The following is a 17452-nucleotide window of genomic DNA, read 5'->3' as shown; positions in this document are numbered from 1 at the left end:
ACCACACGATTCATGAGTAATTTGCATGTAATCATGTTAATTTCCCTTCTTTTGTTGATTTTCCTCCCACTCTTCCTTTTTGTCATCTTGCCTTCTTTGTCCTCCACCTCTACTCCCTCTGCTCTTTATTACCACCGAGAAACCTTTTATGACAGTTTTATCTTATTGCTTAAATTGGCGTCCTTGTGAATGAATCCATCTGTTAGAATATTTACAGGCACCGCATGGCTTCTTGTTTTCTGCCTGTTCCATACAGCTGCGCTATCAGTGGCCTATATGTTGCTGCACCTTCCGCCTCACTTATTTTATCCTGCGTGTCCTGCTGCAGGGTAGCCACAGTTATGGCGTGGGCTAGACATGCAAACTAAACATCTGGATCCCTCCCTCTCAGCCTCTAGGTTTAGCTTTGTGTCCCACTCCTCTTTCTCCTTCCTCCCTTCTGTGTCCCCAAAATCATAATGGTAGCGTGCAGGGCCGGTGCATCCGGCTAATTAGGCCATTAATCGGATAAAATGTTTGTTTCTTTTTAGAGAAAATAGCCCGCTGCCACAAGTTGCCATCCCAGGGAAGTGCTCACGAGATTTCGCTCGTATCGGCGGTGACCTCGTTGCACATCCAGCTGCAGCACTCTACTCCGTCCCTGAAGGCCATTCTCTCTAGGGTTTTTTTTTTTTTTTTTTTTTTTTAAATTCCAGGGAAACACAAAAGCACATTGAATCTTTCCATTTCCATTTTTACTCTATTCTTCAGGCACTTGGGCTGTTAACTCACTAATGAAGACAGACACTAAGTGGAAAACTCCCTGGTGTAATGGGGAGTGAGGAGTGAGGACACAGGACCCATTCCATTTTTTTCATATTTTCAGTGCCTTAGATTCACTAGGGGAAATTCTGATGCTGCAGATTGAGGAATTGTGATTGTGATACAAAAAAGTAAATATTTTATTTATCATTGCGCGTGGGTGATTGGTGGCGAAGCAGCGGCCCCGACCTCTGAGCCTTTAATAATGATGCAATTTCGAGCCTCACAGACTCAAATGTTCTCTCATCACAATCTGAAGTTCAGCTGTCACCAAATGAACTGCCAAAGTGACAAACAAAATGACATGGCTGACATGAGCTGGAGTGACACATCTCTCCAGTCTTGCTGTGTTGTTCCTGCTAGTGACACAACATCAGCCTGTGTGACTGTAATTCTCCTGATAGGACCGCAGAGACCCCTGCTCTCCACCAATCAAAATCAAACAGAGGTCTCATACTGACAAGAAGGGGACACCACCGCAACATTTCAAGAGTCAGAACTCCTTTTTCTCACTTTCTCCCTGCTATGGACCCCACGCAGAAGGAAGGAGACACGGAGACGACTTTTTAATAGGCATTTCCAACTTATTTCATTTTATTTATTTATTTAATTTTTTTTTTAGGAAAATAGGTCTTTTAACATGCATCTCAAATTTATTCATCCAGCCTGAAAAAGAAAAATGTTTCCCAAAATGGAAAAGAAAAACAGTTGTACTTTGCTGGGAATACCAGAATGGCACTCTAAGAAACTTACATTTTATAAAAGGCATAGAAAAACACACTAACACACAAATGCAAGTATGAATAAGAGTTTATACCGGTAATACCACTGTATTTTTTCATAATTATTATTATTATTATCACATCCCAAATGGGTGACTGCGAGAAATATGTAGGGCAAACGACAAAGCCTTGACATTACCAGAGTCTTTCTTTTGAACACACACACAGTACAGTCTTTTACATGGACAGACAGATGCTGAAGGAGGACAATGTGGTATCCCTGATGAGTAGATCCACACCACAAGACATCATCTGATACAGTCTGTTTTTACTCCGACTGATGTCAATACACTGTATAGAGACAGTTCACAAAAGAAAATGTGTGTCTTAGCATTGCTCCTACATTGCCTAACAATTGCTGCTATGACCCTCTATTTCCAGGAGGTTTCCTGCTGTAAGGAGAGTTTCGCTGAATAACCGGCCCTCAAACCTTCATTCACCAATTGTTCCTTCAGCGGCTAACAGATTAGAGAAAAATGGACGGCTTTCTGTTTCAAGTACAGCGATGCATTTCTTTCCAATCGATTTAATTGAAGTTCTTTCAGAGCATTTCTTTTTCCAAAGAGCCACAATCTCTGCCCCTCTTTGTGTGTTTTTCTCACATTATCTATCTCAAACTACTTGCTCAGCTCAATAGCCCAAACTGTGTGTGTGTGTGTGTGTGTGTGTGTGTGTGTGTGTGTGTGTGTGTACAGGGGTGGGAGTGGGGGCAAATGTGTCACTGTGCCACAGCGGGATTTTGTTGATCTGGACCCTGCCCTCCTGCAAAACACATGAACCCAAGCCACGCGGTCTAGAATAGAGTTGAAAAATGAAGGTGCCTCGATCCATAACACTGATAGGCACTCAGATGTGCAGCAGATGGGGTCTTTGAGGACCCCCACCCCCTACACACCTACCCCTCACCCCCACCCCCCTCCTCCTCGAAATGCCCTCTAGTGGCCCCAGCTGCCCCTATACCCACTCGGCCCCACCAGCCGCTGCCAGCTATCCATTTATACTGTAGTCTTTTCCATTTCTTCAAACGACAATAGTTCCCAAGTAAACACTCGAGATGGGGAACTTTGTTTACTGGGGAAGAATTTAATGAGGGCTGAGTGGCTCAGAGGCAAAGAGACTGACGTTGAGATACTTTCAGTAAATCACCTGTGGCTTACTGGGATCAGAGTGGCAACAGTGGAGCCAATGTCAATCACAGCTTGGGGGTGGGAGGGAGGAAGGGAGGGGGGCTGACTGGAGTACTTCTGGTGATTTATGTGTGTGTCTGCTGTTTGCACAGACACGCGGTGCCGGGTGGATGGAAAAACCCTGAGAAAGAATTTGTGAGCGAGCGCAGTGCTGATCTGTAGACAATGTTTATCTGAAGGAAGCCATGTCATAATGCGCAGCCTTATTGCTTATTGTTGAGTTCGCTTCGCTGCTGGGTGGGACTGATGTTTGCAAAGAGGCAGCTCTTTCGGAAAAGGTTTTTCTAAATCAAGAACAGAATGTGCAGACTTCCGTTTCGCTTCCTCCCAATTTATCTTCACGAACTGACCGGTCATAATTTTCACTCGTTGGAGAGCTACTGTCAGACAAAGCCAGGAATGGGTTTGAATAATCCTTTCCTCAAGTTACTCAGCAAGCCCGTTCCTCTCCACACACAGCTGTTCAGCAGAATAATGTAGGAAAAGGAACCACACTATTTATTAAAACACAGCCCAGAGGGTTGCTACATACATTAAATACTGATACTGTAACATACAGGGAAAAGTCTGGCTATTTTTTGTTTTCATTTTTTCTCCTTCAAGTCAATGTATTGTACATATTATAAAAATATATTATATTTCTTTTTTTCTTTACAATTGGAAGGCAATTAAAAAACACAATATCCATAAATATCCATACAAGTAATTCATTTTTAAAACAATGTTTTCATTTTCTTTATGTTACAAAAAAACTTTATTGAAAAAAGAGTGTTTTCATATAAAACATCGGTTTGAACATAAAAAAATGAACCCCATCTTGGAGTCAGATGTTTTAAATCCCGTCCCAAAAAAGCAAAACTCATAATAGAAAAAAACAAGTGACTTTTACAAAACTGATTGGTCTCACATAGGCAATGTTTTCACAATTGGAGTAGCATGGCCACAGTATTCCAAAGCTACAAACAACCAGGCTTCATCGTAAGCCTAGCACAAAATCTTGGCACTGACACTTGCATCACACAAACAGTGTTTGGTCTCACTATGCTATAGTAATGGCTTTAAGATGTTCCCATTACAACATTTGACACAGACACATTTTGATATTGCAGCCTTGCGCGACTAACACTGAACTTGTACATTTGTAAGACTTTTAAAAACACAAGGCTTGTCAATAGAAAAGGAATACTATAGCTGGTTAGGGTGTTGCTGGATGCAGGTAGCATTGGCAACTGGAAACTACTCCCCAATAGAAGAGGCCCCACAGAAGATACCACCAGGGGGCAGTCAATTACAAGGCAGATGTAGCATCAGTTAAGCAAAGAGAGGCCTTGTGTAGTAGCCATGAAGAGCCAGAGATGACAAACAAAAACAAAAGCAAAAAACAAAAATGGAGAAGAAGTTTACATTTAAAAATTGTAACGGTATATAGATCAGACTGCTTATGCACCTTGTTAATTCAAAGAGAGAACGGACGCTTCTGGAAATCCCATTATTTGAATTATATAGACTGGGGTAAGAAACCACTTGCTGTACTCACCAGATCCTGAGTGGCAGCTGGTATAGCACTATATAATCATAAAACACACTAAACATTCACAAACTCACAATCCAACGCAAAGTCACAGCAACAAAACATCACCGACCTTGGAGAAAGAGCTGACACACAACACGGCGACTGACAGGACACAGCTGATAGGAGCCTTCGGCAGGGTGACAAAGGTTGTCGTTATGAAGTCATTGCTTTAGGCGCTGCCATTGCATTATGATGTTGTTGCATTTTATTGCCTTTGCATTAATATGACGTTGCATTATGAAGTCATTACAGCATGGAGTCATTGCTTTAGCCTGTTGGGGGATAGTGAAGACATTGCATTCTATTGCCTTTGCATTATGGCGATACTTCATTACGACGCCATTGCATTTTAATGTCCAAGAATTATGATGCCAATGTGTTATGAAGTCAGTGTCTTTGCAGAGGACCAGCCAGAAAATTAGCTAAGCCAAATCTGGGATCAATCTGGACTGCAACGGAACTCATTATCATTCAGTAATTTTCCTCGGCTCAAAATCCCTAAGAATGGATGAACAGGAAGACAACAGAGGTCAAGAGTCTGCTTCAGGACTTGAGGAAGACAAGACATGTAAACGACAGACTGTTGCCAAGTATCGTTTGTGTTGGTGTGATGTTTCAAGTTAGACAGTGATAGCCCAGACAAAACAAACTGTCAGCTGCAACACCACATAGGTTCTTAACACACCTTAGTACACAAACACACATCTTCTCCAGCTTGCAGGATACTTAAAGGCACTATGGTGTTTAAATATCCAAGAGAGACTAGAACAGCTCTTTATCCCCTTCCCTAATATTTACATGGTTTGAATGTATCAGTATGTATCAGTTTGGGTGTAGAGGAGGGTTAAATCCATACAGAGGGCTTCCCCTCTCCTGATTTGCTGCTGCTGCTGTTGCTGCTGCTGCCTCCTCCGCTGCTGCCTCCTTTCCCATGCTTGAATCTGTGTTTTCGCTCCTTTTGTGGCTGAGGCTGTGGCTGAGGCTGGGCCTGGATGATGTTACTCTGGGGCTTGTCATCCTGGCTGTCCCCAAGCTGCTCCTCCACCCGGTGCTGCTGACTGTAGGCCTGGATGGCTGCCTCCAGTTGCTCATGAGCTTGTTGGATCATGTCTTTGTTCAGGGCCACTCGGGCCTCCCCTCCAGTGGGGAAATTATCCTCGTTGCTGCCAAACTGCTGCTGCTCCTCCTGGGCGATGTTTGCCCGGTTCTGCTTGCATGCCATCTTGGCGTTGCTAAGGTCTGTGTAGGGGATCTGCTCTGGCTTCACCACAATGTTGTAGCCCGGTGGAGCTGATGGGGTGTTCCAGGAGAAAGGGTAGCCAACATAATCAGCACCCCCATCTCCAACCACCCCACCCCCAGAACCTGCCTCAGGCCCTGGCACCCCTACGGATCCTTCCACGCCCCCATTGCTGCCAAGCAAGCCCAACTGGTACTCATCCTCTTGGGGCGGGCAGCGCCTACGGCGCAGGATATCACAGATGGACCCAATGCCTAAGTGGAGCATCTCCCAAACGTTGAGTGTGAGGCAGAGGACAGTGACACCATACATGATACGCAGAAAGATGGTCTTCTCTGTAGGCCGCGACACAAAGCAATCAACACTGTGGGGGCAAGGCTTCCCCGAGCACACAAATACAGGAGCCACACGAAATCCATACAACAAGTACTGGCCCGCAAGGAAGCCTGCCTCTAGGACTGTACGAGTCACAAGCTGTAAAACATAAATGCGCATCAGCCCCTCATCCCGGATACGTTTGCGTCCATCATGGCGGACCTTGGGTCTAGGTGTGGGTTGTAGTGGATCTCGTGGCCTTTTTGGGGGCTCGATCTCTGGTACCTCATAAATCATGGGATCATCTTCCTGGTCCTCCTCGGTCTCCTCAATGCCCCGATGCTGCCGAGCTCCAAAGCAGATCTTCCGAGGCTTTCTGTGTGTGTAACCCCCTCCTGTTCTGACTGTTGTTGTGGTGCTACCTCCTCCTTTGGCTTCTTCCAATCGAGCAATCTTGTTAATGGCGTAGCCCATATACATGAGAGAGGGCATGGCCACCAAGATGATCTGGAAAACCCAGAAACGGACATGAGATAAAGGTGCAAAGGCGTCGTAGCAGACATTCTCGCAGCCCGGCTGACCCGAGTTGCACACAAACTTGCTCTGCTCATCATAATAGATGGACTCTCCCCCTACGGCAGTGAGAACGATACGGAAGACGATGAGCACGGTGAGCCACAGCTTCCCCACGAAGGTGGAGTGGTTGTGGATCTCCTCCAGCAGCCGCGTGAGGAAGCTCCAGCTCATGGTGTCGCTGGACAGTGGGGCAGACAGGGTCCCTCTCTCGCCTGTTCACAGACTCTGCAGAGACAGACAGAAGAAAGAAAGAGCATTAAAAGAAAGAAGAAAAGATTTTCTAGCTACAGAAAATGATCATGAAGACACTTTTCTCCCAGAAGGTAGACATACTATAAGGATAAATAAGAAAGCTCAGTGAAACATGGAGATAGATTAATTATCTTAATTAACACATGTTCTCTTGAACTGAGGCGAGCAATATATCCGTTATTTGATCTGCTATTTTTTGTGCTATCAGAGAGTGTGTCCCACAAGTACAAATACACACTGCTCTGAGCCCAGTGCCACAGCTGCTGTAAGGTTTAGGCTCTTTAGGGCATTAAAAGACCAAACAGAGTGGAAAGAGGATATCAGTGTTAAAAAATACCGTCAAGCAGCAATGAGAAGAAGGCGAAATAATCCGAATAGGGAATTTTCTATCACCAAACACACACACACATTTTATTTAACACCCTATCTCTTTCTCAAGAAATAAATCCTCTTAGTGAGCCTTCTTCTGTGTGAGGTGCAGTTTTCAGGATTGTATTAACTTGACTAGTTTGTTCTGGTTGGAAGGTGAATGGCATGATGCTGTGTATGTGTATGCATGCACGTGTGTGTGTGTGCAACTGAGCAGGCTTTAGGAAAGGGCCATGTTGCCTATGTAGGTTAGCTCTGGGCTCCAGGCGGTCCAACTAAACCAGCAGAATCAGCAGGTGGCTGGGCACAAACCAGTGGAGCAGGGAGTCATACAGCAGACCCACATTAGCCCACGCAGTGGAGCAGAACCCAAACACTGCTGTCCCTCAGGGCGGCTTTCGGGGATGAATATGACACCTCCACAGAACTTTCCCCCTTACGTAGCAGTAATAGTGCATGGCTTATTGTCAATTGGACTGAGAGGAAAATCCAATCATGAATACTAGCTTAGGCTGGGGTTTATAGGGCTTCCAGGGACGTCGTCCTCACCAAGGAGGTTGAAAACTTAGTCTGAATGAACCGGAGCAGCAGGAGCTGAGGGCTGAGGAGGAGGCACATTTTGGCTGGTGGAGAGGAACAGGAGCCGAGGGCCCCAAGCCCACTGATTTGTGTCTCCAATGGAAGGAAAGCAGGAAGAGAGGGCGGGAATGTTTGCAAGTGGGCTCGCTATAAAACATGCTGAGTATTGATCACTCTGACCATATAAGGACACGCTCGGGGCAGGGGAGGTACATGTCAGGAATCTTGTGTATGTGCACAAGTGTATGTGTGTGTTTTTCTGTATGCACAGGGACACTCCTGTGTGTCTTCCAAATGTACGAGTGCACCAACACCTAACACCGTGTGCTGCACTTTAATCCGCCTGAGCAGCGAGGTCCTTGTGAGAGCGCTAACTCCGTGCGCCTGTGCCCGACATGTATGAGTAAGCAGCACATGGCGAGAACGAAGCGAGAGGCTGCCACAAGCACATGGAGTCATACCAGTGTCCTTCCATGGTCGAGCTCTGTCTGACTTTTCTGGCATTACGTCATTACACTATCTTTACGTAACTCTTACTGTGCTCCACAGTTGTCCTTTAGCTATTAATACCCAGATTCACTCGCAAACACACATGCATGGGTTTTCAGTTGCATGCGGCAAACTGTATTGATTTAATATAAAACTATTCATATTAAATGCAAAATGCCTCTCTAATGTAAATGTTATTATGATGTAAAAAGGAGTGGGTTGTCCAAAGAGTCCATGCGCTTGTATTTGGGTATCTATGATGTAGGCATCCCTTTATGGGTCTGCTGGAAAGATAGAGAACTGGGAATTTGTGATTTTGTGAGTGGCAGCTACCCTTATTTATTTATTTATTTACTTTTTTTTTTTTTTTTAGTGTGCAGGTACATTTTGGACTGAAAAAGATACACAACACAAATCAGACTAGATATCAAATATCCAAAAGTCATGAGATACCAATACTCATGACGCACAGTATAAGACAACATATACCGTTAATGTGGCTCTGTCTATTTTTTGAAAATGTCCGCTAAAGCTGTGGAATCCAAGCATGTAGTTGATGCGTGCTTCAATAAATGTTCAATTCTTCATTTCAACCTTTTACAGAAAACTTTCTTATTTGAGTACAAAATAAAAACTGGCAAGAAAATACTTTAAACATACTACAAAAGCATGATAAACACGGCAAAACAATGTCAAAGACTATTGTGTGCTCAAAATTCAATAGTATCATCTAACCAGCACATGCAACATGTGATACATGTGATACATTTGAACCAATCAGAAGCCAGGGCTAACTGCTATTATGGTCCTAATTAAACATAATACTGCAATGAAACTATGGAAGTGCTTATTATCCTTAGCAAATCAAATACAGCAAAATGTAAATGATCTGCAACTCTGTTTCTACTATATAAAAAGCTCTAACATATACCTTGAGATATACACAAACAGAAACAAAAAAGACAAAAGAAAAGAAAAGAAAAAAGAAGAGTACATGAGGAAAGAAGTTGCTGTGTGTACACTAAGTTTGTAACAAGGTGGTTAAGGCTTTTCATTGATGTACAATCTTGGTGTCATTTGTCCCTTAAAAAGAACTCTATTACTGATTACTACTACTACTACTAATAATTAATAATCAAATTTTAAACCAATGGAGGGGGAGAATTGTTCATATGCTGCCTGCTATTTTACTTAAGGAGGAAGTGCCACTCACTTAAAAATGGAAAAGCTATCCTTATGATGCTGGATCAAAGGATTTGTTTTGCCCTGTCGCCCTGCTCTGCATTAGATTGTCATCTACGCACTTAAACTGTGTTTGCAATGAAGACTCGGCTAGAAAGAGTGCTTACACGAGAACACACTGTCAGACCATAGTTGGAAAAGAGTGTGTGTGTGTGTGTGTGTGTGTGTGTGTGTGGGTGGGTGTATGGGAGAGGAGTGTGTAAAGAGCAGTGAGTAATTTGTGCTAATGAGGGTGGCACTATGCAAACAGGAGTATTCGAAGAGGTTAAGAATGATTTAACACAGAGATACTGGGGTGTTTCCAGCCTGCCACCCAGTGCTTTGCAAACTGGGTTAGCCTTGCTGTGCACTTGCATCGTGGGCTTCCTAGGGAGAGTATGCCAGGAGCCGTCATGCTACCTCCTGACCAAGAGAGAAACTCTAGCGCAGGCACATGACTGCAGCTATCCCTCCTGCTACCTAAGCCACATATAACCTGGCATTTTGCTTTCTCATCCAATTTATGTCTATGGGAGCTAGTGGGGCAGTTAGGGGTAAGAAGCTGACTCTGTGCATTAAGTTACCAGGGTGAGTCAGCCTCCCAAATAGCACCACACAGACAAAGTGAGCAGAGTTGCTCTGATATAAACAGTGAACATCAAATTGGTGGAAATCATGTCACACGTGAAAGCATCAAAAAGACAAACAGACTTTGGGTCCAAAGTCAGACCCAGAAAAAGAAACAAATACTAAGCAAACCCATTCCCTTTCACCCCCATGGTGACTTTATTTAACGAGAGGAGCCCAGCGCTGGGCTTCGAACCGGAGTCACTTTCAGGATCAATGCTTCGATATCCATAAAATCAAAAGGTCACGACTGCATAATCAAGCGTAGTCGCTCTATTGGCCACTCTGATACATGTGACCTGTAGCGCTGCTCGCAGTAAAGCCAGAGCGGAGGAGGGCTTGTGCACAAGGTCAAAGGTCAAAAGGGCCAGGCTCCAAAGGGCAAACTCTTCACATCACAACCATGCGCACAGACCAGAATAGACAGTAACAATTACACTGAGCGTCACTGCAGGGTTCCCCTCAGTCACGGGCTTTCATTCCTCTGAATCCACGCAAACACACATGGCCAGATATACATAAACAGACGCGCAGACACACACATAAACGCACACGTACACACACACACACACACATGCCAGAGACATACAGTGCAAATCCACATTGTCGCTGCACGGCACAGCGGTATGACAGCGTGAGGAGCTGGGGTCGGCTGAGGTGTGCTTCATTCACTGTAATGAGTCACAGTGTGGACACAGCGCTGCAGCTGCAGGGCCCACGGCTGGGGAGGGACACCAGGGGAGCGAGCCCACCACGGGACAGCCCCACACCCTCGGAGAGGACAATAGCGGTGGGGAAGAGTGTTAATGTTGCATAATAGCGAGATGTGCTGGGACTACAGTATATGCATCATCAACAGTTTAAGGTGCATCCCAGGTGATCGTCCAGATGGTGTGATTAATGTTCATTCATGGTTGCCCTGTGCAGCTCTATGTGTACAGCAGGAGTCATAAAACTCTGCATCACCTCTTTCTCTCCCGTTTCTTCTTTTCCCATATGGCAGCCTGCTTTTGTTTCTGTGTCTCCTATGTGTCCCGCTGGCGATGCCCCTTTCTGTCTCTCTCTCTCTCTCTCTGTTTCTCTCAGTCTCTCTCTCTCTCTCTCATTGTTCCATTTTTTTCTCCCTCTCAAGGTTAAAATGACACTCATCACCAAAGGGAACAAAATACTTTAAAACTGTTTGTCTACATATTCCCGCTAGGCTGGGAGATAGATGAGCACACACGCACGCACACATACACACCCTCATACACACACACACACACACACACAAAAACCCACATTCACACACACAAAAACCCATATTCATACTCACAGATACAGGCCGACGGCAGTTTGGATAATGAACATACTGTAAATGGTAGGAAAAAAAAGCTCTAATGAGTGTACGTGACAGTAGCAGATTTATTAGCCTCTGCTTGAACTTGAATTAAGTGAAGCATATTAACATGCGTATTTATAGACAAACAGAACACATTTTACCGTCGCTTTATCTACTAATTATGTAACTCAAACGAGTCCATATCTGAAGGTACTGGGTGGTTGCTGTATAGCAAGTATCAACAAGAGCAGATAGCATCCGCTTACTGGATCATGTTCTTGCATTCGTCTCTCCTTCCTACTCTCTCTCTCTCTCTCTCTCTCTCTCTCTCTCTCTCTTTTTCTCTCTCTCTCTCTCTCACACACACACACACACATAGTCCCACACATATGCAGATCAGGGTGCCACTGTCAATCCATCAACTCACAGCAGAGACATATTTTCCCCCTGCAGCACGGAAATGTCAATACGTGCGTGGGTGTGACATTAAATCAGTCTCCTTCATCATCATCCACATTATCAGAGCTAAAATAATTCAGATGGTTCTGTAAAGGATCTTGAGGCAGATCCAATAAAAGGAGCTGTCTATGCTTTTATTTTTTTATTTTATTATTATTATTATTTTTTAGCCAAGTTTGATTTGGCCTCTGCTCCTGCTGGTCTTGCTGTCGGGCTGCTGCCCTTTGTCCGCTAATCTAAACTTACATGTGAACGCTGCTGGATGTTGTTTGCCTGCAACTTCTGTGATTTGCAGCCACCTTTTACTTGCAAAGAGTCATCATCCTGATCATTTAGCCTTCTCTTATTAAACTAAGGGATGCACCAACCTCCTTTTTTCAGTTCTGATCCGATTATGATACCTGGGTGTTGGGTATTGGCCGATACCAAGTACTGGTCCGATACCAGAGGTCTTTTTGCTTGATTATTATTGTTATTGATGTTGTTGGTGGTGGTATTATGTGCAAAGCTACAGGAGGCTGTAGGAAGCCACAAAAAATATACAAAAATGCATTAAATGTATTCCAAAGAAATTTATTTCAACTGTAGGTTTAGTAGGCTTCACATGCAAACAGGTGTAGGAGTGCAAATTGCTTTAGTAACTCCTTTAGTGAATTCCCCTTTTGAAAAACTTGAGCAAATCAAATGCACAGCAATGCATTATTAACAATGTGTAAATAGAATTTGCTCATAATAATGACCACTATAAAAAAATAAATAAATAAATAAAATTGCTTATTTGACAGCATTATAATGTTTACTCCAGACTCCCCTAACTTATGTTTTTGGTCTAAATTCCTAACTACAAACTTCTTTTTCTGAGCTGAAAAAACAGTTAACCTCTTTGAGTTTTTAGTTTTTGACACCACAAATGCATATCTTGATTACATTCCTCGATCATAAGCTACTTCCATAATGGAAGATAATTTGTGCTGGTGCTCCTTGGCATGCTGAGCGACTGTCGGCGACGAGTATCATCCAACTTATTACAGGTTCTAATTATGCAGCTTGTAGATTCATTCTACAGATTCATTCATTCATTTAAGGAACGAATCATCATTAACTCAGTATTGCTGTATATTATCTGCTGTACCCACTTCAAAACAGTATAATTCAATTTTTTATATCATACTTTGGATAAATTTTACCAGTTGCCTACACGAAGCTGCCAGACTTAGTTGCATATCATTCAGGATGACTTTAGCTTTAGAGCTGCTACACATTCTCATTTCTCCCTACCTTCACTCAACACTGTGTGTTCCTCACTGTTTGGTGAAAACCGTTCATCCCAGAATGTCAGGCTTTCAAGAATTAAGAAAAACAGCCCTGATTTGGTTTGACGACTGTGCATTTTTTAGTATAGCCGGTGGGGTTTTATAAGAGCAAGGATGGTGGAATTTTCTCAATCCATCTAAAACAATGCAGTCCTTCAATTAAACTAGAAGCATGAAATTTATGTTGTGATGCTTTTACATGGCAGGTATGAAGCACTACCAGTAATGAGATCGAGCAGTATAAAGATATTATTGTGCAGTATGACATTTGATGGCCATGAAGACATTTGCAACTACATCATGATAAACAGGAGTCACTGACACGTCTGTTATTGTTATAGTGCCAAATTTATCAACTTTTTTTTTTTTTTTTTATTTAGAGAGGACAATGCACATTGATTGACATTACTGTAAATGCGCCAGTGTTAGCCAGAGGCTAGTTTACAACCGCAGTCCTCCGGCATGATGTTAAAGAACCATTAAAATATACAAAAACGGGACACAAGGGTCATAATACATAAAAACAAGGACACAGGAGACATAAAATTTACAGTAAGAATACAACATATCCATGTAGGAAACAGAGACCGGCAGACAATGGCACTAAAAGAGAGACATCAATCATGCAATTAAATAAAATTGGCCAAGATGAACTGTCAAGGATGGATAAATGAGATGGAGATGCAGCAATGCAAAGACCAGAGCAGGGTTTCTTGCTGGAGTTGTGCTAAGATGGATTAAGAAACACAACGAAACCAAAGATATACAGTGTATAAAGTGCTACAGTGCTCATGGAAAGTGCTGCAGTGCTCATAAAAATTGTTGAGGTTAAGGGTTAGCTGTCAGAGGTGAGTAAATGGTATGGAGGTGCAACAATGCAATGACCAGAACACAATTTTCAGATGCAAGTCACATACACAGTAAGTCTGTTTTGTATTTCTTTGGGGTTCAATCCAAATGAGAGGAGAAAGTTCTCAACCCTGAATAAAGTAGATAAAGTCGGTCAAGGTTTGTGGTTTAAACACCTCGGCTGAACAGGATGTGGATGATACCCAAAGTGTTTTACAAATGAGAAAACTCTATTGCTCATGATGAAGTTTGCCTTCGGTTTCATCATAAAAGACATAAAGGATGTGCAACAATGCAAACGGCAAACACGAAAAGAAGGTCTCAGGGCATCTCAGCAGCGCAGACCTTCAAAATAAAATGCAGTGTGCAATATGCAAGTGTTAAAGGAGAGTGAGTCTGCATCCACAGGTGTCAATAGTTTTCCTTTTTTTTTAAATGATGGACAGAGAAACAGCAAGGCAGAATATAAATGCGTGAGAGTAGAACAACAAGAAAGAAATGAAGACACACAGAGAGAGAGAGAGAGAGGCTGTGAGGTTAAATAGACGACTTGGTTTGGAAACGCGGCTCTGTCTGGGTGAAGCTGCTTTTTACTTGACGCCGATGCCAATCCCACTCCGGCAGACTTTGTGAAGCCGCCCTCACCCAAGACAACAGGCAAAGTGCAGTAATGTGTGCTGAAGCGTACGTCTGGCATAATTATGAAACTGCTCAATCACGGTATAAAAAACACTGCTATTCCCCAACATGCACAACGTAGCTGCTAATTAACTCGGTTCAGATGAAAAAAAAAAGGAGATAAAGGAATGAAACCCAGAATGAGTGCATAAATTATTGTATATAAATTGCTTTGTTATTCAGCCGATTGTACGGGGACCACATATAGAAAGTCTATGAGGTTCTCTCCAATCAGCACAGCATCATTACGCATGTATTTTCTTTTTGTCATGACAGGAACATCACCAGTAAGTATGTTCTGATTTCAACCAAGCCTGTCCGGGACACATGGATGATTTCAGAGTCTGATGATGTCCTAACGGGTAAATTTGCTGTGTTTCTTTAAACACGCAAAACCCACAGTAACACATGAAAACATCAGAATAGCCGTGACCCCTCAGCGCCAGAGCACGTCCAGTTATGGGCAATGTTCAGAGGAGTGTCCTTGTTTTAGGGTCATCTCTAACCCTAACCCTAACCCCCCTCCCTCCACTCTGCCAGTGGCATCCCCGGGCGTCATTGATGCCCATCTACGTTAAAACCACCACCTTGCACCACACAGCCCCCACAGATCAAACTAATCTGCTTGCTTCGTAGCAGGGCAGACATCTGTCCGTGATAACCCCCCGAATCGCCAGATTTGGGTTAAACCGTGGAGGTTATTTTCCGACGTTAAAGTCGCCATGCGCAAAAACCATAAAATATGTCACATTTACAGAGGAGGAGCACGAAAAGGTCACACACACACACACACACTCACACACGCACATGTGAGTGAAGATACCAAGTGTTACAGCTCTGTTGGGGACCACATGCGGAGAAAAACCTGACCTCCAACCAATGCTCTCTTCAATTAGGTTTAGGAGGGAAAGAAAGGCTTGAAAAGCACAGGGGGTTTCTCATCGTGTGGTTCCCCTATCCCTGCTCTGAGGGGGCCGGATAAGCTCCTTTGTCGAGCACTCAGAGATATTCAAATCACCGAAAAAAAAAACCCCAGCATAGCTAAAAATGAAATTCTTATCAAGGATTTTTGGTTGCATGTCATATTTTCCGGGGAGCAACTTTGTTAAAAAAGACTCCCAGGAGTGATTAAAAAAAAAAAAAAAACAATCTTTAAGTGACTTTGCACTAAGTTGACTTCACTCGCAGAAGGTTATCACGGTTGTTAATCGCATCCATTTCACACACTAATCTCTGCCAGATTGTATAGTGAAGGCATTGCAACATACACACCCTCACACACACACACACACACACACACACAAACACACGCAGTCTCTTGATTAGTCGTACACAAACACAGAGACTTACTTGGAGCTCGATCAATGCACGCAGCCCTCAAACACAAACACACCGTAAATTCCACAGAGTTGAGGAGACAGCGCACCCCCCGATTTGGGCCTCTGTCTCATAAAAAAGTCTTGCGGACGAGATAAAGAGAGTCAAGACAGCAAAAATAACACTATCTCACTATTTGTGGCGAGGAGATAAAAATACAGGCGCAGACTTTCTGGACAAGTCAGTATTTCAATGAGCGGGCAAGTGAGTCTCCCATCCGGTCATATGTGGACCTCAGCCCATGAGACAATCTTAAAGATGAGGAAGTCTTGGTGAGATGGGGGAAGAGATGCATTTGTCTTCGTTATGCAGGATGGAGGAGGGTTCATAAGGACCGTGTCTGTCTGTATTCGTGGGAAACTAAGGATTCTCTCATTAGCAGTGTCCGAAGGGAAGAAACGCAACCTTAAAACAGTTCCATATGTTACAGAAGAGTCTCCGAGGCAGCGGCACCCTCTCTGTGTGGCAAGGGAGACAGCTGGGCTTTTTCCTCAGCTTAACACAGGGGGGAAAAAATCACATACATGCATATGAACTTTTTGACTTTTTTTTTTTTTTTTTTTTTTTTTTTTTTTATAACCCATGCAAGTTCTGCAGAAGATAATGAAAGAGTGCATGAGGAAATTGCACTCAGGTAGCACTGCCACCAAGTCTAAATATCTAAAATATCACTGGGATTCTTACCGGAGATTTGACTGATTACAGATGAGTCATTATTGTCTTTGTCACACCTTAAGGTTCAAATGAAGAAATACAAAAAAAAAGAGCACATTCAGACATTCAAGCAAACACACACAGCAAAGTGTAATGATGAAGCAGCATACTCACACTGCTCCCTGTCTCCCAGACGCCAGGTACTGAGTCCTTTGTCTCTGAACCTGAGCCCTTTCATCTCTGCCTCCGTCTCTCGGTCTCACTTAGCCTCCTTTACATACTCCTTAACTTCAGCTGACATCAAATAGCCCCTGACCTAAAACCAACAACAGCCTCTCAACAACAAAAACACAAAACAAAACACATGGCTCCGGAGCCGTTCTCTTATGAAGAGCCTCAGTGTGTATGCTTAACCAAGTGTGAGCTCTTCCTGAAAGGGAGAGGAACGAGCGAGGGAGAGCATCTTGCCTCTCTCCCCGTGGTACTCACAATGGTCCTCACTTACCCCTCATCCCCTCCAAACTGGGTCACGGCTGGGGGTGGGGATGGGTGTGTGTGTGTATGTGCATGTCGTGAGGAGGACGAGGAGGAGGGGGTTTAATACCCCTCGGGGGGGGCAGAGTCTGGGCAGACAGACAGTGATAGGGGTGGGAGGTGAAGGGCAAAGGAGAGGATCCATGGCTTTTGGAGGTAAATCAAACACAACTCATTGACTTTCTGACACCGCCGGCCACTGGAGAGGAGCAAAACACAGCCGTGGTTTTAGGAATATAAATGTTAAGCGAAAGGT

At 43.7% G+C, this 17452-nt stretch overlaps 1 protein-coding gene across 2 annotated transcripts; it reads right to left on the bottom strand.

Moving 5' to 3' along the window:
• Nucleotides 1–4247: 4247 nt before the first annotated feature.
• On the bottom strand, nt 4248–6645 carry gjc1 (gap junction protein gamma 1). Of its 2 annotated transcripts, XM_030057009.1 has the most exons (3): nt 5811–6645; nt 5389–5708; nt 4248–5307 (listed from the first exon to the last, which is right to left on the bottom strand). In XM_030057009.1, exons 1-3 carry the CDS (start codon nt 6643–6645, stop codon nt 5188–5190), a joined length of 1275 nt encoding a protein of 424 aa, XP_029912869.1. In that variant the 3' UTR covers nt 4248–5187. The 2 variants fall into 2 exon arrangements, with proteins under 2 accessions (XP_029912869.1, XP_029912868.1); XM_030057008.1 differs by having other exon boundaries at nt 4248–6645.
• Nucleotides 6646–17452: the final 10807 nt, after the last annotated feature.

Source organism: Myripristis murdjan, chromosome 8 (assembly GCF_902150065.1).
Source record: "Myripristis murdjan chromosome 8, fMyrMur1.1, whole genome shotgun sequence".
NCBI lineage: Eukaryota > Metazoa > Chordata > Actinopteri > Holocentriformes > Holocentridae > Myripristis > Myripristis murdjan.
The sequence above is the reverse complement of the archived record's forward strand: the minus strand, read 5'-3'. Positions and strand labels throughout refer to the sequence as shown.

Bases quoted from the DNA above. Each gene is read 5' to 3' on its own strand.
- gjc1 (XM_030057008.1), bottom strand. From the start codon at position 6,645: ATGAGCTGGAGCTTCCTCACGCGGCTGCTGGAGGAGATCCACAACCAC.